At 36.8% G+C, this 15,339-nt stretch overlaps 1 protein-coding gene across 5 annotated transcripts in view; it reads right to left on the minus strand.

Annotated features, from left to right (window-relative positions):
* TECPR2 (tectonin beta-propeller repeat containing 2) overlaps nt 1-15,339 on the minus strand; it is a 41,877-nt gene that overhangs the window by 16,259 nt on the left and 10,279 nt on the right. For all 5 annotated transcript variants that reach the window (XR_003255737.1, XR_003255738.1, XM_026079404.1 and 2 more), the window contains exons 11-17: nt 13,504-13,677; nt 11,007-11,187; nt 9,407-9,548; nt 7,831-8,071; nt 7,356-7,445; nt 4,903-5,136; nt 1,151-1,299 (exon numbers count right to left, since the gene is read on the minus strand). Coding sequence is in view for 3 of the 5 variants with exons in the window: in XM_026079404.1 (XP_025935189.1) it covers nt 1,151-1,299; nt 4,903-5,136; nt 7,356-7,445; nt 7,831-8,071; nt 9,407-9,548; nt 11,007-11,187; nt 13,504-13,677 (1,211 nt within the window). In the remaining 2 variants the exon portion in view is untranslated. The remainder of the gene's footprint in view (nt 1-1,150; nt 1,300-4,902; nt 5,137-7,355; nt 7,446-7,830; nt 8,072-9,406; nt 9,549-11,006; nt 11,188-13,503; nt 13,678-15,339) is intronic.

Here is a 15,339-nt window from a genome sequence, read left to right on the forward strand (position 1 = left end):
GTGATTCTGTGATTGGTTGTTAAGAGATAAGCAGAACTAAAATGGAATGATGTAAAAACAAACAAATTATTGCAACTCCACTGCCAGAGATTTACTTTCATTTCTTAACATGACCTTTCAAAAGCTCCATACATTTCAAAATCTTCAAGAGAAGTTCTGTAACATTGTAAAATGTAAATCAAGTATGCAAACACATCCAGTGCTACTATCCTGGATCAGAAGACAGTTCAAGTGATTTCATGCCAAGGAGCAAAGAATGAAATCAGTAGTCAGAGGTCATTTCTATTACAGCCATCCCAAACCATGACACAGAAGTTACATTCATTTTATCATTTAACTTGCAAAGTATTAGAGCAGCAATGAAAGCAAACACTGAGGTTTAAGGAGTGATTAAAGAAGCCAGATACTGGAGAAACATATTCTGTCCGTTGTCTGTATTCAGAAAAGATGCTCCTAGGATAGTCTAGGAGGCTTCTTTCTGCTCTGATCCTCTCAGCAGGTAAGTAGAAAGGATATCATATATGCCCATTCCAGGAACAAGGGGGGAGTGGAGCTGCATTTGTACTGCACACTTACTAACCACTCGATATGATAAGGGAAGTCCCTGAATAGGCACAGCACCCTGGCAAGAATCCCAGATTCACAAGGGTGAGAATAAAGGAAAAGGGAGGGAGGCATTTCAGTGCAACGCCATGTGAGTAGAGCCTTCCCACACCCTCTGCTTTGTACTGTTTGCTAGCCTAGCCTCTTGGCTGGCACACAAGCAGGTATTCAGTACATAGTTCAAGCCTGCCTTCTATTACATGCCTATAAAACTGTGTTATTAGAAGTCTAGAAGTGTAAGCTTTCATTAAGGATGGAAAGAAAAAACTTGAGTTTTGCAAAAATTAAGCAAAATTACTTGTAATTATTAGATGAATTAGGGAGGATTCATGGTGATAAGACAATGTATTCAGAGTAAATTATACTGTCTCTCTCTTATTTCTTAAGAAAAAAAAAAGTTCTGTTGAATTTGAAGACGAGGAGCAAAATTTTAAGTTACACAGGCTGAAATACACCCCTATTGTTTTCCCTGGGTGTTAAAATTCTTCTCTTTCAAAGGCATAGAGCTAAACCACTGCATCATAAAGAATTATAACCAACATTTTACCTGTATAGGTGGCTCAATCATTATCCACGCAGGAAGCATCAAACTTGGGTTAAGAGGTTGAGTTCCTACACGGAAATAAATGCCACCACTGGTGTCACAGGCCCAAACATGCTGATTTCCACATGCCAAGCTGATCAGCTTTACAGCACCTAAAGACAAAGAGACTAGTAGCAATTTGGCATTTTTCTTCTAAGTTAGTAAATAGTGACCACTTTTATTTAGACTTGATCATATTAAATTAATTTTAAATAGTCACATAAAAGTTATTAATAGTCAATATGACTTGTGAGAAGGAAAGAACCCCACCAGATATACAAGCTCTTGGTTTTATTTGTGTATGTGAGGTATTTTTCTTTCTAATCTAAAAATAAATGTTTTAGTCATAAGATCCTGTCATTTATAAAGCACACTAAAAATTATGCTATTAAAATAACTGAACTCAGCAGGGGAAAAATTCTGTGACAAATATTATCAGTGCCTAGACAAAATATCACATGACCTAAAGTGAACTTTTCTCTATAGCTGGTCATGCTTATAGAATTTTAATGGTGTCGATCTATAAATACATTCAGCAATGAACATTCCTACTGCTACCAGCACTTTAAAAATATGAGAGCATATGGATTAACATTTCGATGTTAACATACCATCATTACATCTGTAAATAAAAGAGATGATTTTCAAATGGATTTATATTCAACACTGTACGTATTTTTTATTACGCCTATCTCAAAATTGCAGCAGTATTTTAACCCTAAGTTAGCACAGCGAAAACAAAGCTCCCAAATAATTATATTTTAGAATTTTATTCTTTTTGCATACCCAATCACAGCCATCAATTTTGCTTTTAAAAGGTATAAGTTTACAACGATGGTAAAAAAAAAGCATACCTGATATTTTAGACTAAAATGAACTTCTAGTTAACTACGAACTTGAACTCTTACTCTTTCATATTCATTTAAAAATAGCCATATGATGTAACGCATTTAACATTTTATTTTTCTTCTCCCAGTGTTGGGACAACACAATGCCAAGCAATGGAGAACATGTTATACACAAAGAGAGACCCAACCAGTACAGATATACTGCAGAAGGAATGCTCTGGTCAGACGCCAAGCTAAGGACTCTAAAAATAGGCTTAGCTGGTTATTGAACACGCCAGTGCTGCTTGGGATATCCCATTCTGGGTAACAGTTTTCTCTTCAATGATGTGAAATCTAGCAACGAATCTTTGTAAAGTGCATTATACAGAGCATTCCTTAAAGAGGGGATGCAATTTAATTCCACAGCATGCAAGTTTAAAGCTTTTATTTCTGCAGAAGGCAATATTCCCTGTCATTAAGACCTGTTTGGGGACAGAACAGGGGACAATGGGGCCACTCAACTTTATCTTTTAGTTAATTGTAATAGTAAACAGATCTCATTAACCAGAGTTATTTAACTTTCTGATTCCAATGAATTTGAATCAACTTACCTCACCTCAAAATTCCCTTTTATTTAGCAGCTCCTTAAACAACAAAACTATACACAAAAATTTCTACTGCTTGGGATAAGAACATCTAGAATATAACTTTCTATTGCAGGCAGCGGTTTGACATTCAGCTACAAAGTCAAAGTTTTAAACAAAACCTTATTATTCCTTGTAACAAAGTATGACTAGTAGTAATGGCCTTGTCACATGATGTCTCAGCTGTTGAAACCTTCTGATCCAAATAAGCATCAGAGCACTCAAACATGGAATCACATATCACCTACTCGGCATAGCTGATATTATTTACGTCTACAGTACAATTTGATATTCAAAAATGCAGCCCTTATGTAAATGTTTTGGGCTCCCACTTACTGTTTTTACCTCAGGAGAAGGTCATGCATTCATCCACTGATTAGAAAAAAACAGTGTGATTCAGAGATGTTGTTTATTGTTGAAACCTAAGGGTCATTCCACTGTGTTTAGAAACCTTGATACAGATAGTGGAACCCTAATCAAAATAATTTACTAGATACTACTGCCAGTACATAGCGTAAAGGCAAGAGGAAGATATCACCAACATACTATGAGTACTTCAACATTAATGCTGGCAACTCATTCACTTCCATAAAAGAATTCTGAATTTCTTTTTACAGCAACTTGCTCTTTTTTTTTTTTTTTTAAACCAGACAATTCACAGTCTTAATGTTTCAGGAGTAAAGATAAGCATACACTTGAACAGCAACAACAGTTCTCCAATTTCTTCAGCTACACTATAGCAAATAAAGGGCCTAATATTACAGCCATGGATATGCACTACCTTGTCAGCAGTGATCTACCAAATGCATTTAATTGAAGGAAAACAGCCTAAAAATGTTCACGCTTTATTATCAACCTGCAGTGACAGGTAAAGTGGGGTATCTGAAGTATTTCCTGATCCCAGATGTCCACAGTACCACCAGAGGGAGCAACAAAGCTAACAAACAGCTGAATGCAAGGCTTGAACTCCTAAACTGCCAAAGTTCACAAGCTAGAGTATTAAAATCAACTAGCATTAATTTCCTTTACGAATATTTGAGATTTTCAGATAAAAATATATAATAGCAAGAAATTAATTCAGTTTCACGGTTATTACCTAAACTGTTGGAAATCAATGGTATCTTCAGAATAGTTTCAAGCCCTACTAAATCAGATGGGAAGGAGAGTATGAACAAGCCTATCTTACAGGTCAGTGAAGGTCAGAGACACCAAGGATGGCTTAAACTACAGCAGGTTATTGATTCTGAACCAACACATCAGGTCTGGAAAACCTGGTGTATTTTCGTTCTCCCTATGCATGACTTGTAAACAAATTATTTTTAAAGACATTGTAAATTTTTACATACAGTATTGCAAATTGTATAATACTAAAATTATATGTGAGATTTAAAGTTTGCCAGCTGTGTCTGCCTCTGCTTAACCCTAAAGAAAAAATAGCTTGTCTGTTCTGAGACCAATCACAAACACTACCATTAAAAGTGGAAAAACTGTGAAACAGTTGAATTATTTTTTAAATGGTGCAAGAATGGTGCATATTTTCCATTTCATTCGCCTCCTCTTAAAACAGGAACGCAGCTTATCATGGAGACAAAGACTAAATAATAAACCTAACTGCAATATTAGTGGTTAAACTGGCAAATAGCCAGATTACCCATATCTCTGATGAAAAGAGCCAAACCATGAGGATATTTTAATGACCAAAACACTTTCAACAACTTTGGTCTTATGCCTAACCAAATAAAAAGACAAGTTAACCAGCGGCACATCCTTAAAATTATGCTGAATTGTTAGATCCGTATCAACCTGAAAGTAAGAGCGTCATCAGCTGCATCACCTATGGATGATGCAAATCTTGGAGCATAATTTTTCCTTGACAGGCTCACACACAAAATTCAGTGCCTTGTGTATGAAACGGCCCAGGATCACATAATGATGGCTACACAGCTTGTAGGACAAGAGTTAGCCTAGTTAAAGCTACCGGTACATCTGTACAGCACTGTCTCAGGTTGAACAGTCTCAGACTGACAAACTGTAAGAAGCATCTCTGCCTATAAAAATAATCACATGAACAGTGGACATTCTGTCTCCAGTAAATGGCTAAATGAAATACTGTTTGAAAGCAATAGCTGTTCCGTACTATTTAATCCAGTAATTGTAATATTCCAGATCAATAAACCAAAGATGCTGCTGAAGGAAAATATTGATCATCTGTTAAGAGATATTCAGCTCAATAAAAATGTCATACCTAGTTGAGAGAGATCCAGTTTTGTCCAGTGCATCCCCGTTGGACAGCTGTGTGAAAGTGTTCTGATAAATATCTGCCCAAGACTATCCAAGCCCCAAATGGCATCCTGGCAGGCAGAATAGTGTACCATTTCAGCCTCCGGTGGCAGCTGCACCGTAGAAGGATGAAACTGAGGATTCTGATCACTGACACAAAACAGATCCTTGCTGCTTTGGCACAGCCACAGAAAGCTTCCTATGGAAAGGACATTTCTGTTATTAAAATCATTCTTAATCTACTCTGAGAAAGCTTACGTATTCTGCTTCCTCTGAAAAAGTGATCAGCGCATCTGAAGACAAAACTAGATCTTCTTGAAAATCTTAACTTAAGAACACATCCAAGTCCAAATAAGCATCTTAAGCCCTTATTTAGGCACCTAAGTATTCCCTCTTGAAATGGAGAAAGTGGTAAGTGATTTCCTTTGAAGAAACTAAGATACAGGGAAAAAAATGTATATAATAGTCTACTGCTTATCCCCTCCCCTTCCAATCTTCTTTGCCCTTCTTTATCCCGAAATTGCCTTTGAAAGACTACATTCCTTTTCAGCTCTTAATCACACATTTTTGCCAATAAAGCTAGTATACTTAGTTATAATAGTTAGAAATTGCACTAAATAATGTAACAGCAGAATTCCCCAACTTGGTCATAATTTTACCAATAAAGTGTGCCGTTCTGCTCCAATAATCGCACTGACAGGAAAAGTGCATGGTTGGTAGAGACATTCCAGCAAAGCATGCTCCAAAATTTCATATTACAAGTTCTGGCAATTCACACTGGGGCAATTTAAGAAGTTACTGCTCCTAAAGCACTGCCCTCTTCTCTGTTGGAGGTCACTCCACACCAAAGGTGGCAGAGCAAATGATATGCCTGCTCTCCAGTTATATCAGCTCACAATCCAGTTTATTTACTAAATCCACCACTGCTTTCAAGTTGCATTAACCTGTTGGACTATAGATAGCAGCTGCTAAAGCTTCAAATCGATCATCATCTTCAGTTTAACAGTGGCAAACAAGTCTACCAGACACTCTGCTCAATTCTCCCACTAGCACCACTAACTTTTCTAAGTGTGTGGGGGAGAACATGTAACTCACAACAGCATTGTTCTATGTCTCTGCTAAAATTAAGGCCGATGCAAATCCCTGTCTTAGAAAATAACTCACTGTTAGAACAACAAAAGTTTACCTCTTATTGAAACCATGCTAAAATGTAAATAACAGGCTACTTCTGTTCACAGTGGCTGAACTTGCAGCAAATCCCAGTCAAACCATTACAAAAGTTTTTCCATTGATTTGAGAATGTACAAATAAAATATTAAAATCCACTTTTCGTTCTCTTTAAAAGAATAAATATAACCAAGAAACAGACAGAAAGAAAGATGGGTATAGGAGGGAAGGAAAAAAAAAAAAAAAGCTCAGCAGTCAGGAAGTGCAAGTTCCATTCCCAGTACCATTACAATAGCATTGCACAATTTTTACCAAATTATTTTGGTTTTTTCCACTTCCGTAACACAACTTTAATGTTTCCCTGACAAAAGGCTACAGTAAGGTTCAGTTTATTACATAATCAGAGGCCAAAGTGAAAGACATTCAAATGTTCCTGCTCAAGTCACCTGATTTTATTTTACATCAAACTGTAACAATCCCGTGATAATGGAAACAATTTAAAGGGCTATTAGAAGTTCTCTTTTGAGAACTTTAGGGATGCCATGAAACCACAGCTCTCTACCCTTTCTTTTAGGAACTGGCTTTTTCAGCTTTTAGCAGTTCATTTGCAACAGCAGGAGGAACAAATTGGAAAAGCCGTATAGAATTTGGCACTGGTGGACAGAACTACCAGAAAACCAGGGATGTTAAACAGTAAATGAATGGTGAAAAGGTACCTAGATGCACATGACTAGATTTCTCCTCATTTAATCACCTCCTGGTGACTGGAGAATCATTCTCCATTCTATGGAAAGTGCCTTGCTCCTCCCACTAGCACAATTAATCTACCACAGGACCTCTTGAACATTTAAGACTTATCCCTTCTCTCAGACTTTGCTGGAGGACTTAGTCTTTTTCATTCCTTGGTATATACACTTTCTATATAAGCTTTTATGTTAACTACCTGGCATCTCTCCATTTGGGGAATATATTACCCCTAAATATGCCTTTGAAAAGGCCAATCGGTAAGGCCAGTCAAAAAAAAAAAAAGAACAGAACATCTTTCTCCTATAGCCATTTCTTGGTGTTCTATCCATTTTTGTTTTACCTCCAGTAGTTTTACAAACATGTTTTGACCTTACCTCAAATATTTAAGACCCCTATTTACAAAAAAGGCACCAAAAACCTGACAGCATAACACCATTTAATTACTTGCACCATCAGTTCCCCTCTGTTAAGTAAGACATTATGTGCCTGCACTGATTTACTAACCTTCTTTAGATGAAGCTGTGGAAGCCAACACAAAGATCCATTTTGTGGCAGAAGCAGTACCACGAGGCACAATATTATTCCAGTAAGTGCCTGGAAAGAAAGAACAGAGTGACATCAGCATAAAACTTAATTTCCTATTAGAATATTTTATTATTTAGAATATTCTTCCATTTTTAAGAAACAAAAAATTAAGTGTCATCTGGCCAGGATTTTCTATGCAAATCTTTCAGTAGCTGTTTTTCAGGAAGAAAACCTCCTACAACTGTTACTCGTAGACAATGAATTTTCTTTCAAAATCTGTCCCTTTAAAAGGGAAAGTATTCAGACCAAATGTTACAACAACATTAAATTTAATTTTTATGTTTGCTTGAAGCTGCTGTGACTACAACTCACCATGGATAAGTTTTGCAGTCACAGAGTTGTAGTCCTGTATTTTTCTTAACTTAAAAAAAACTAGATGTAGAAGCACACCAACCTATTAAGTTTCCCTTTGCCACATGGAATTCATTTTTGCCTGAAGAGATCCAGACTCCGCTGCCGTTAACTCCGAGGAGACTGGGTTGACATTGAAGTTGCTGCGACCAAAATGCCATTCGAAGTTTGTCAGCCACCTTCTCTACAGGTGCCTGAGCTGCTGTTGCCACTGTATGAGTTGCCTGGATTATTGTCTGGAACAGGCTGCACTGGTCAAACACTACATAATCGGTGATGCTTACCTGAAAAAAAATGTTCTGAATAATTAGACTTCTGGGTGAACTGTGAAATTTTCCATGAAAACTTTTTCCCCCCCTCTTTAAGTACAGGAAATCTACCAGGATTTTAGAAACCTCCTAAGTCTAAGTGTAGGAAGGGAAAAATAAAAACTGTACATTTTGATTAAGTAAGAGCCTTGATAATAGACTAAAACCAAATAATATTAAACATCCACTTACAACCTTCCTCCCCCCAACAATTCATTTTGAATTCTGCATTTTAAGAAATCCTTTTGTTTTGGGATGACTCAACATCTCTCCCTCTAAAACCATGTTGAACCTTGCGAACAAAGAGGTGAATTTTCAGTTTTCTAAAAGGAAGAGAGAAACTTGCATCATGTAGCAATTTAAAATCATATAGCAAAAATCTGTATGTAACGCAGACCAATAGTCTTTTACAACAATCTCATATGCACTTTAATGTATAAGACAAGAGGAGGTCTATATAAACAATTGCCCAAGTTTTATCATCGACAATTAGGTTGATCATGCTCTGAGATACCTTCAGAAAGGAAGGCAATGCTTAAGTGCACAAAGAGAAGGGCAGTTTGCCTATAAACTCAAAGCCAAGCTACTTATCATGCCCATTTTGAGGAAAAGATTGTATATGCATGTAAACTGAAAATCTTAACTTCGGCAGAAGTGTAGACAAACAAATTTTCTGGATAATTATTTTTCTAAACCTTTTCTCTCCACACCTATTCCTGGGGAAAATAAGAAAAGCTGGGGAAAAGAGTCAGGGATTCTAAATCAATGCCAGAGACTACCTGCAGTAACTGAGTTAGTTTTAGCCACAAGATCTGTGACTGAAACAAGCAGCCCCACATGGTTTGATGAAGTTTCAACTCAGTGGGGAAAAACAAGGTAATAAAAGCATTTCTGCAGAGTTGTTTATTATCTTTTCCATTCAGCTAAGGAAAAGATGGGTACTGGAAGATATGAGGAGAAGACACTGCATACAGCAGCCAGGTTTGTATGCTCTGCCTAAACAGCACCTCCTATTGCTGCTGCTAAGATACCAAGCTAAATGCAGCATTGATATGACCCAGTAGATCATCTCTTTTGTTCTTGAAAACTGCTCTGATGCTACTCTGGATGTTTTTTCCCCTTCTTTACAGCAGACATGAAAAGAGATTTCAGCCATAGCCATTCTGTGTTTTTAATACATTGAATAAACAATACTATAACATATCAAACAATTCTTTGAGTTTTATGCTTAGAAACTTGTGGGAAAACAATCCAAATAATAAACCTCAGGTAAAAGACTTTAAACTGAAAGCAAAATAAAGAAATGCCTACTTGCCACCAATGATTATCATCTCCTTGCGGTTTCTTTGAAACTATACCAGTTCTGAACCACAGATTTCCATGGATATCCAAAGCCCATAACGTCTGCTGATCTCCAAGGGTTATGCACACTGGTTCCAAAGCCTGCATTTCACTGGAAATGCAAACAAGTAAAAAATTAAGTGTTACTTCATATTTATGTCTATGGCATTTTAAATAAGTTGTTACAATGCCAGCAGCAGTTGAAAATGTCTTTCAATCTCAGTGTGAACAAGCTCAAAGAAAAATTTGATTTCAAACTGTCACAGTTATCAAATAATCTAAATTTCATTAATTTTCATAAGTAATAAAAGCTCAACACAAAAGAGGCCTTCAGAGATCACTTGAGATTTGAAACTCAGAAATATAACAAAGAACCAAATAAAGACTGATTTGTTCAGTAAAAAATAAATAAATAGCCATGCTCTGCAAGTTTTTGATAAGGCAGCTTCACAAATATATCTCCTCCAACTTCCTTGCCCTGTTCTGAGAACAGTACTAGCAGTTCAGGCACCACAAATAGCAAACTGGACCCAGCCACACAGCGAAGATAAAAAAGTTTCCTGTATAAGTAAACCCTTTTTAAGCTCAGAAAGTCAAGAGGATCAGATCATTACACCAGACAGTTCTAAACAAAAAGGTAGTCAGCGATGCTATTTCTTTTAGAGAACCTTCCTCATCAATCCAAAAAAATCAAATATGAACTTTCTGCAATTGTAATACAAAGCCCAAGAATATTAAGTGTACCTTAGGTGTAGGTCAAGCAAATATTTCTGTTAAATAAATTGATTAAATTACATGCAAATTTCAGATTTAAACAAGATACTGAATACTTCCTTAGACTTTGAGAGCCAGATACAAAGTGGAGAGGTAGCACAGGTTAAAGATTTTCACATTAGGATGTTCAGTAGAAAATAAAATCATACAACTGCAAAAAGCAGAATTTCTTCCTACATTCACTTCAGGCTGACATCACAGACAACAATATTCTAGATACTCAAAACCATCAGTAAACACTTAGTTTGTGATAAAGCTAAAAGCACCAACTACTCTGAGCATAGGATCAGCTACAAAGCTAAATACCAATTACTCAGAACATCTTTTAAAAACCTCTGATTGGGATATATGAAAGTATTATCCAACTGTGTATGAATGACCATGAAAAAAAATTGAGATTTAATCTCAGAAAAAAAAAATACACTTGAAAATCTGGAGAGCCCATTGAAGAAGCCATTACAGCACAGATTAAAGAAATACTATCTAGTAAAAATAAAATAAAAAAGCATACTGACATGTTATACAGCTCTTTTCAGCATTGTTCCCACTTGCCCAAGCTTGCTTCAGTTGCATTACCACTTCTGTTCAGGGCATCTTTTTTCATTACATAGCAGTCATTCATCAGAGCAAAATCCAGTGTTACTCCGGAAATGTTTGAACAAAGACTACACAATATATACAAAATGGTCTGTAAGTACTTCAGGTAACATGTTTTCAAACACCAAGGAGTTCCAACACTGAAAACAATTATTTGTGTCATTCTGGTTTTGACATTGTCCTGCTACAGTGTCGTTACCTGACAATATCACTCTTCCACTGTTCTCCTTCAGGACAAAAGCTGCGTACTCCCTCCCGGTATAGCAGGGCCCGTTGCTCACTCAGTGCCCAGACGACATTATTTCTGGATGTAACCTGCGACAGTGGATAAGGGCAGTCAACTTTTACAGCTCTGGCACAAGGACGATCCACACTCAGGCCTAGAAATCAAAAAAGGAGGATTGCTTTACAAACTTTGGCTTTTTTCAACTAAATTAAAAGAAACAAAACAAAAGAAAATAAGCATGGGGGTCTGGGGGAAGGGGGAATATATCCCCAACATGCTAACACTTTTCATTTGATCACTATGCTCTTGATTCACTGTTCCTTCCATAGACTATTAATCGTTTCATCTAATAAGGTTGAATTTAGATTTTGATATTTTGATTAATAATTTTATTTTTGAGAAATACAACATTGTATATCCTTCAATATCTGGCAGAACCCACAAGTCTTACCCTGTCATTTCTGTTCTTTTCCTCCCTCTAGTGTTAGAATTAGGAATCTCCGTTTATAAAACATATATTAGACTTAACAGGAAGGATAAGGAAAAAAAAAGCAGGTAACGCACAAACTTTTGCCCAAGACATGCCAGGAAGAGAAACAGCCTGATCTGTATAGAGGCAGCCAGGCAATTATAAGAGAACATGCCACAGCAAGCAGTACTGAAGGAAGGAGAGAAGTTCTGATTATGTTTATAGGCAGTTAATGCACATATGTCTATACATGTAATCTAGAGGAATACGTGTCTTCTCCACAACTACACTGAAGCTTGATTTACATGGCTATATGTGAACAGCTCAAGAGACGTAGCTTTTTCTTTTTCTTCTCATGCTTCTAAAGCAAGTACCATCAGACTCACCGGTATGATATTCTAAAAAGATAATAAGAAAAATGCTCAGTTCCACTCTCGCTCACACACATGCTTGTTAGAGAAGTTAGACAGGGTGGTGGAGGGAATTAAAGGATCCTGAAGAAACAACTATCACTATGGCTGCATCACATTAACAAGACAGGTATACTGAGAATTTATTTTTGGCATCAAAGACAAATTTAGAAGCCTAAGAATAGCAGAATGTAAGCCGATGTAATCAAACCAGTCTCTAACAGGGAAGAAAATTGATTCAAACCTCCACAGAGCCCTATGTGACTGGCATCAAGTTCACTTTTATCACCACTATCCATACTTCCTAACATACATGTGACCTCGGCAGGCCAGTTGATTTTTAATTAAGTTGAGGAGTTACAGAAAAAAAGATAATTTAAAAGAAGAGTATCTTTGAAACAATGCCGTGTATTTAAACAGTTTTCTTATGCAATAATGAAGAATTTGTACATAATTTTAAGTAAAACTGTATTATAATGTACCAATTAAATCTACAAGAGAAGTTAGGAGAATATCAAAGTTAAATGGAAGGTAAAACAGAATATTGGTCAACACTCACAATTTTGCCCTGCTTTAGTGTCTTATTTTTTCCCGCCTCCACCCAGTCTTCCTCTTACTTCTCCAGTAATTCTTTCAGTATACTATCTGAAATGCTTCCTTACCAGTTCAGCTCCCTGTGCACGGTTCCCCTGCCTCTCTCCTTGATACTCTTCTCCCTTAAATCTGTAACTTGGAGCTTCACCCTTGAATTAGGCTTCTCTCTTGTTCCTTGTATCTAGCCTGAATACTCTCTGCATAACACCTCCCAGACGCAGCCTCTTCTATTAGCTGAAACAGCTGAAGCTAAGGCCATCACTTCAAAGTTGCCACTGCACTATCGCTTTCTCTGATCCTTGCCTCATTCACATCCCATGACAATGCTGCTGTAAAGACTGCCACTCCCTAAGCCTGTCCCATTCCTCCACTAGCTTTGCTTCCTCTGTCACATCAAATATACACCACCTGGCTATACCTCCAAAGCTTTTAAAGGTCTTATCTCTTGATAATGAAAGGAAGGCAGTGCAAGACAGAACTCTTAGCTCTGAAAGACTTATTAAATACAACTTTTCAAAACAAATAGCTTTTGTTTTTTCCTATGCTGCCCCTCATACTTAAAACTCTGAACAGCCACACACTATCCCATCTTTCAAATCCCTTCTTATAACTTTGCTAAAATCCTTAAAGCAAGAAAACAAACCCCACTTAAGACTCAGTTGTTTCAGGGTACCATACCGTCATCAAGGTGAGGATACTATTTCATCATTTTCTGCAGTCCTTTACCATTTATTTCTATCCATCTCGTATTCCTCCCTTATCAAAAATTTTTTATTCTGCATGTACTCCACTTAGCACAACAGCTAAGGGCCATGAGCTAGGTTCCCTGTTTCCTAATTAAAGTCTCATAACTGTTTCCAATCATTTTTCAAGATAAAACTGTTTCCCTTCCTAGCTTTGGATAAAAATTTAAAAAAACCTGTAATCATTCAACAGATTTACACCCTAATGATCTTAGTCTGTAAAAACTGAAAGAGGCTGCAATTAATTCAGATACCTGTTTGCAGATACAGATCTCCATTTGTTCTGATAATCCAGGCAGTGTCATCACTTAAAGCTACAAATACAGCCTGAGGTAAAGCCTCATACCAGTGGCGTTTTCCTTTTATAGTTACTTTTCCACAAGCATATGCCTTGTTAGTTTTCTGTTCAATCTTCCAGAGAAGAGCCCCTGTACGAGGAGATAGAGAACATAATATCACTTAGCGATCACTGTAACAGAGATAGCTGACCTAACCAAAGCTAACGCGAAGGAAAAGAGCCAAAACAGTAAAATAAAATAAAAATACAAGTTTTAAAAACGTAAACATTTGTCTTGCTTATATATATTTTTAAAAGGCAAGAACAGTGGCCAGCTTCTCCAGGAACTGCTGAAATGCATTTACCATCAGAGTATATTTAATTTTAAATACTCTTTAGTTATACATACTGAAAAGAAACAAAAGTCCCCAGGGCCAAAGGAGCCAGCTATTAAGAAACGTAAGTTCATGGCTTGCCTCCATTACAGTTTGGTATGTCCTTAGCACATCTACGTATTCACAAAGTCTGTAGCAAATGCTTTCACTACCACCGTAGTTACAGATTTGAAAAAGGCACATAAAGGAATATGAGATAATTGTAATACTAATTCCATTACTGTTTGTAGAATGTGAAAGTAAGCTAAACAATAAGTTTTATGGACCAGTCATGAGTGAAAAACACTGGACCAGATGTAACGTTTCACACAGCAGCAGGCAGTATTATCATTTGCTGCTCAGCACGTCCCGAGCAGACAGAACTCAGAAATGCAACTACACAAATCCTTCTTGAGAACTTTTTCCCCATTCCAGGTAGTAAAGATAGCTCAGAAAAAAAAACCTGAATGGAACTCTGAACTTAACTCATGACTTGTATCCATGCTGGCTTGTACCAATATACTGCTGCAACATTGGTACAATATTTTGCAATATATTGGCAACTTAACTGCCTTTGAACAATTCCACAAAGTAGCATTATTTGATTCTATTTTGATCTTTTCGGTTAACATACTCTTGTTTTAATACATCCACAGGAGGCTGTGGATGCTAGAAGTCTATATGGGGTCAAGGAGAAATCTGTTAACTTCACAGAATTGAGGGTACTAAATGCAGAGACATTTAGTATCATATCCACCAACAATTGCTGTCAGAGTACTAAGGGCAAATGTCATACATGCTACTCCAATCCTTTTACTCTCTTGCAGGCATCTATTTTTGACCACTGTTAAAGACAGGATACTGAGCTGGATGAATCTTTGATCTGACCTAATACAGCTACACTTATATTTTTGTCCCCAACAAGGCTCAGCTGCAGATCAAATGTAACACCTTTCTTCTTAAAATAGTTAGCAAATCATCTACTTCACAGAGAGGAGAAAAGACTGACAGGTGCTTTAAGAGATGACAGGGGAAGAAAAGTATTGGCAAGATAGGCAGCTAAGTTAAGAAAATGTTCAAGAAACTTATATTTTCACAACAGTCCTGGAGCAATCTGGAAGGCCAAGAGGGATGCAAGTCCATATCCAAAACCTGCTCATTTTTAATCCAACATAACCTTCATTCCAAAGCATCCAGAATAAAATCGTAAGTAAATGTGCCATAATTAAAACTTTCAGTTTTCTTGAGTTTAAAAAAACCACAATTCTACATTTATAACAAAAAGAATTTTAAACCGGGGAATCATGAATAGTTTCATATTAAAAAAAACAACAAGGTTCTGAGCAGATAAGGACCTCTTGATTTATTTTTTCCTACCACTTAACTGCTACTTCTGTAGTTCACCTTAATCAGGCAGCTCTATGTTGAAAACTTCTCAA

This window comes from Apteryx rowi, unplaced genomic scaffold (assembly GCF_003343035.1).
Source record: "Apteryx rowi isolate R43461 unplaced genomic scaffold, aptRow1 scaffold_5, whole genome shotgun sequence".
NCBI lineage: Eukaryota > Metazoa > Chordata > Aves > Apterygiformes > Apterygidae > Apteryx > Apteryx rowi.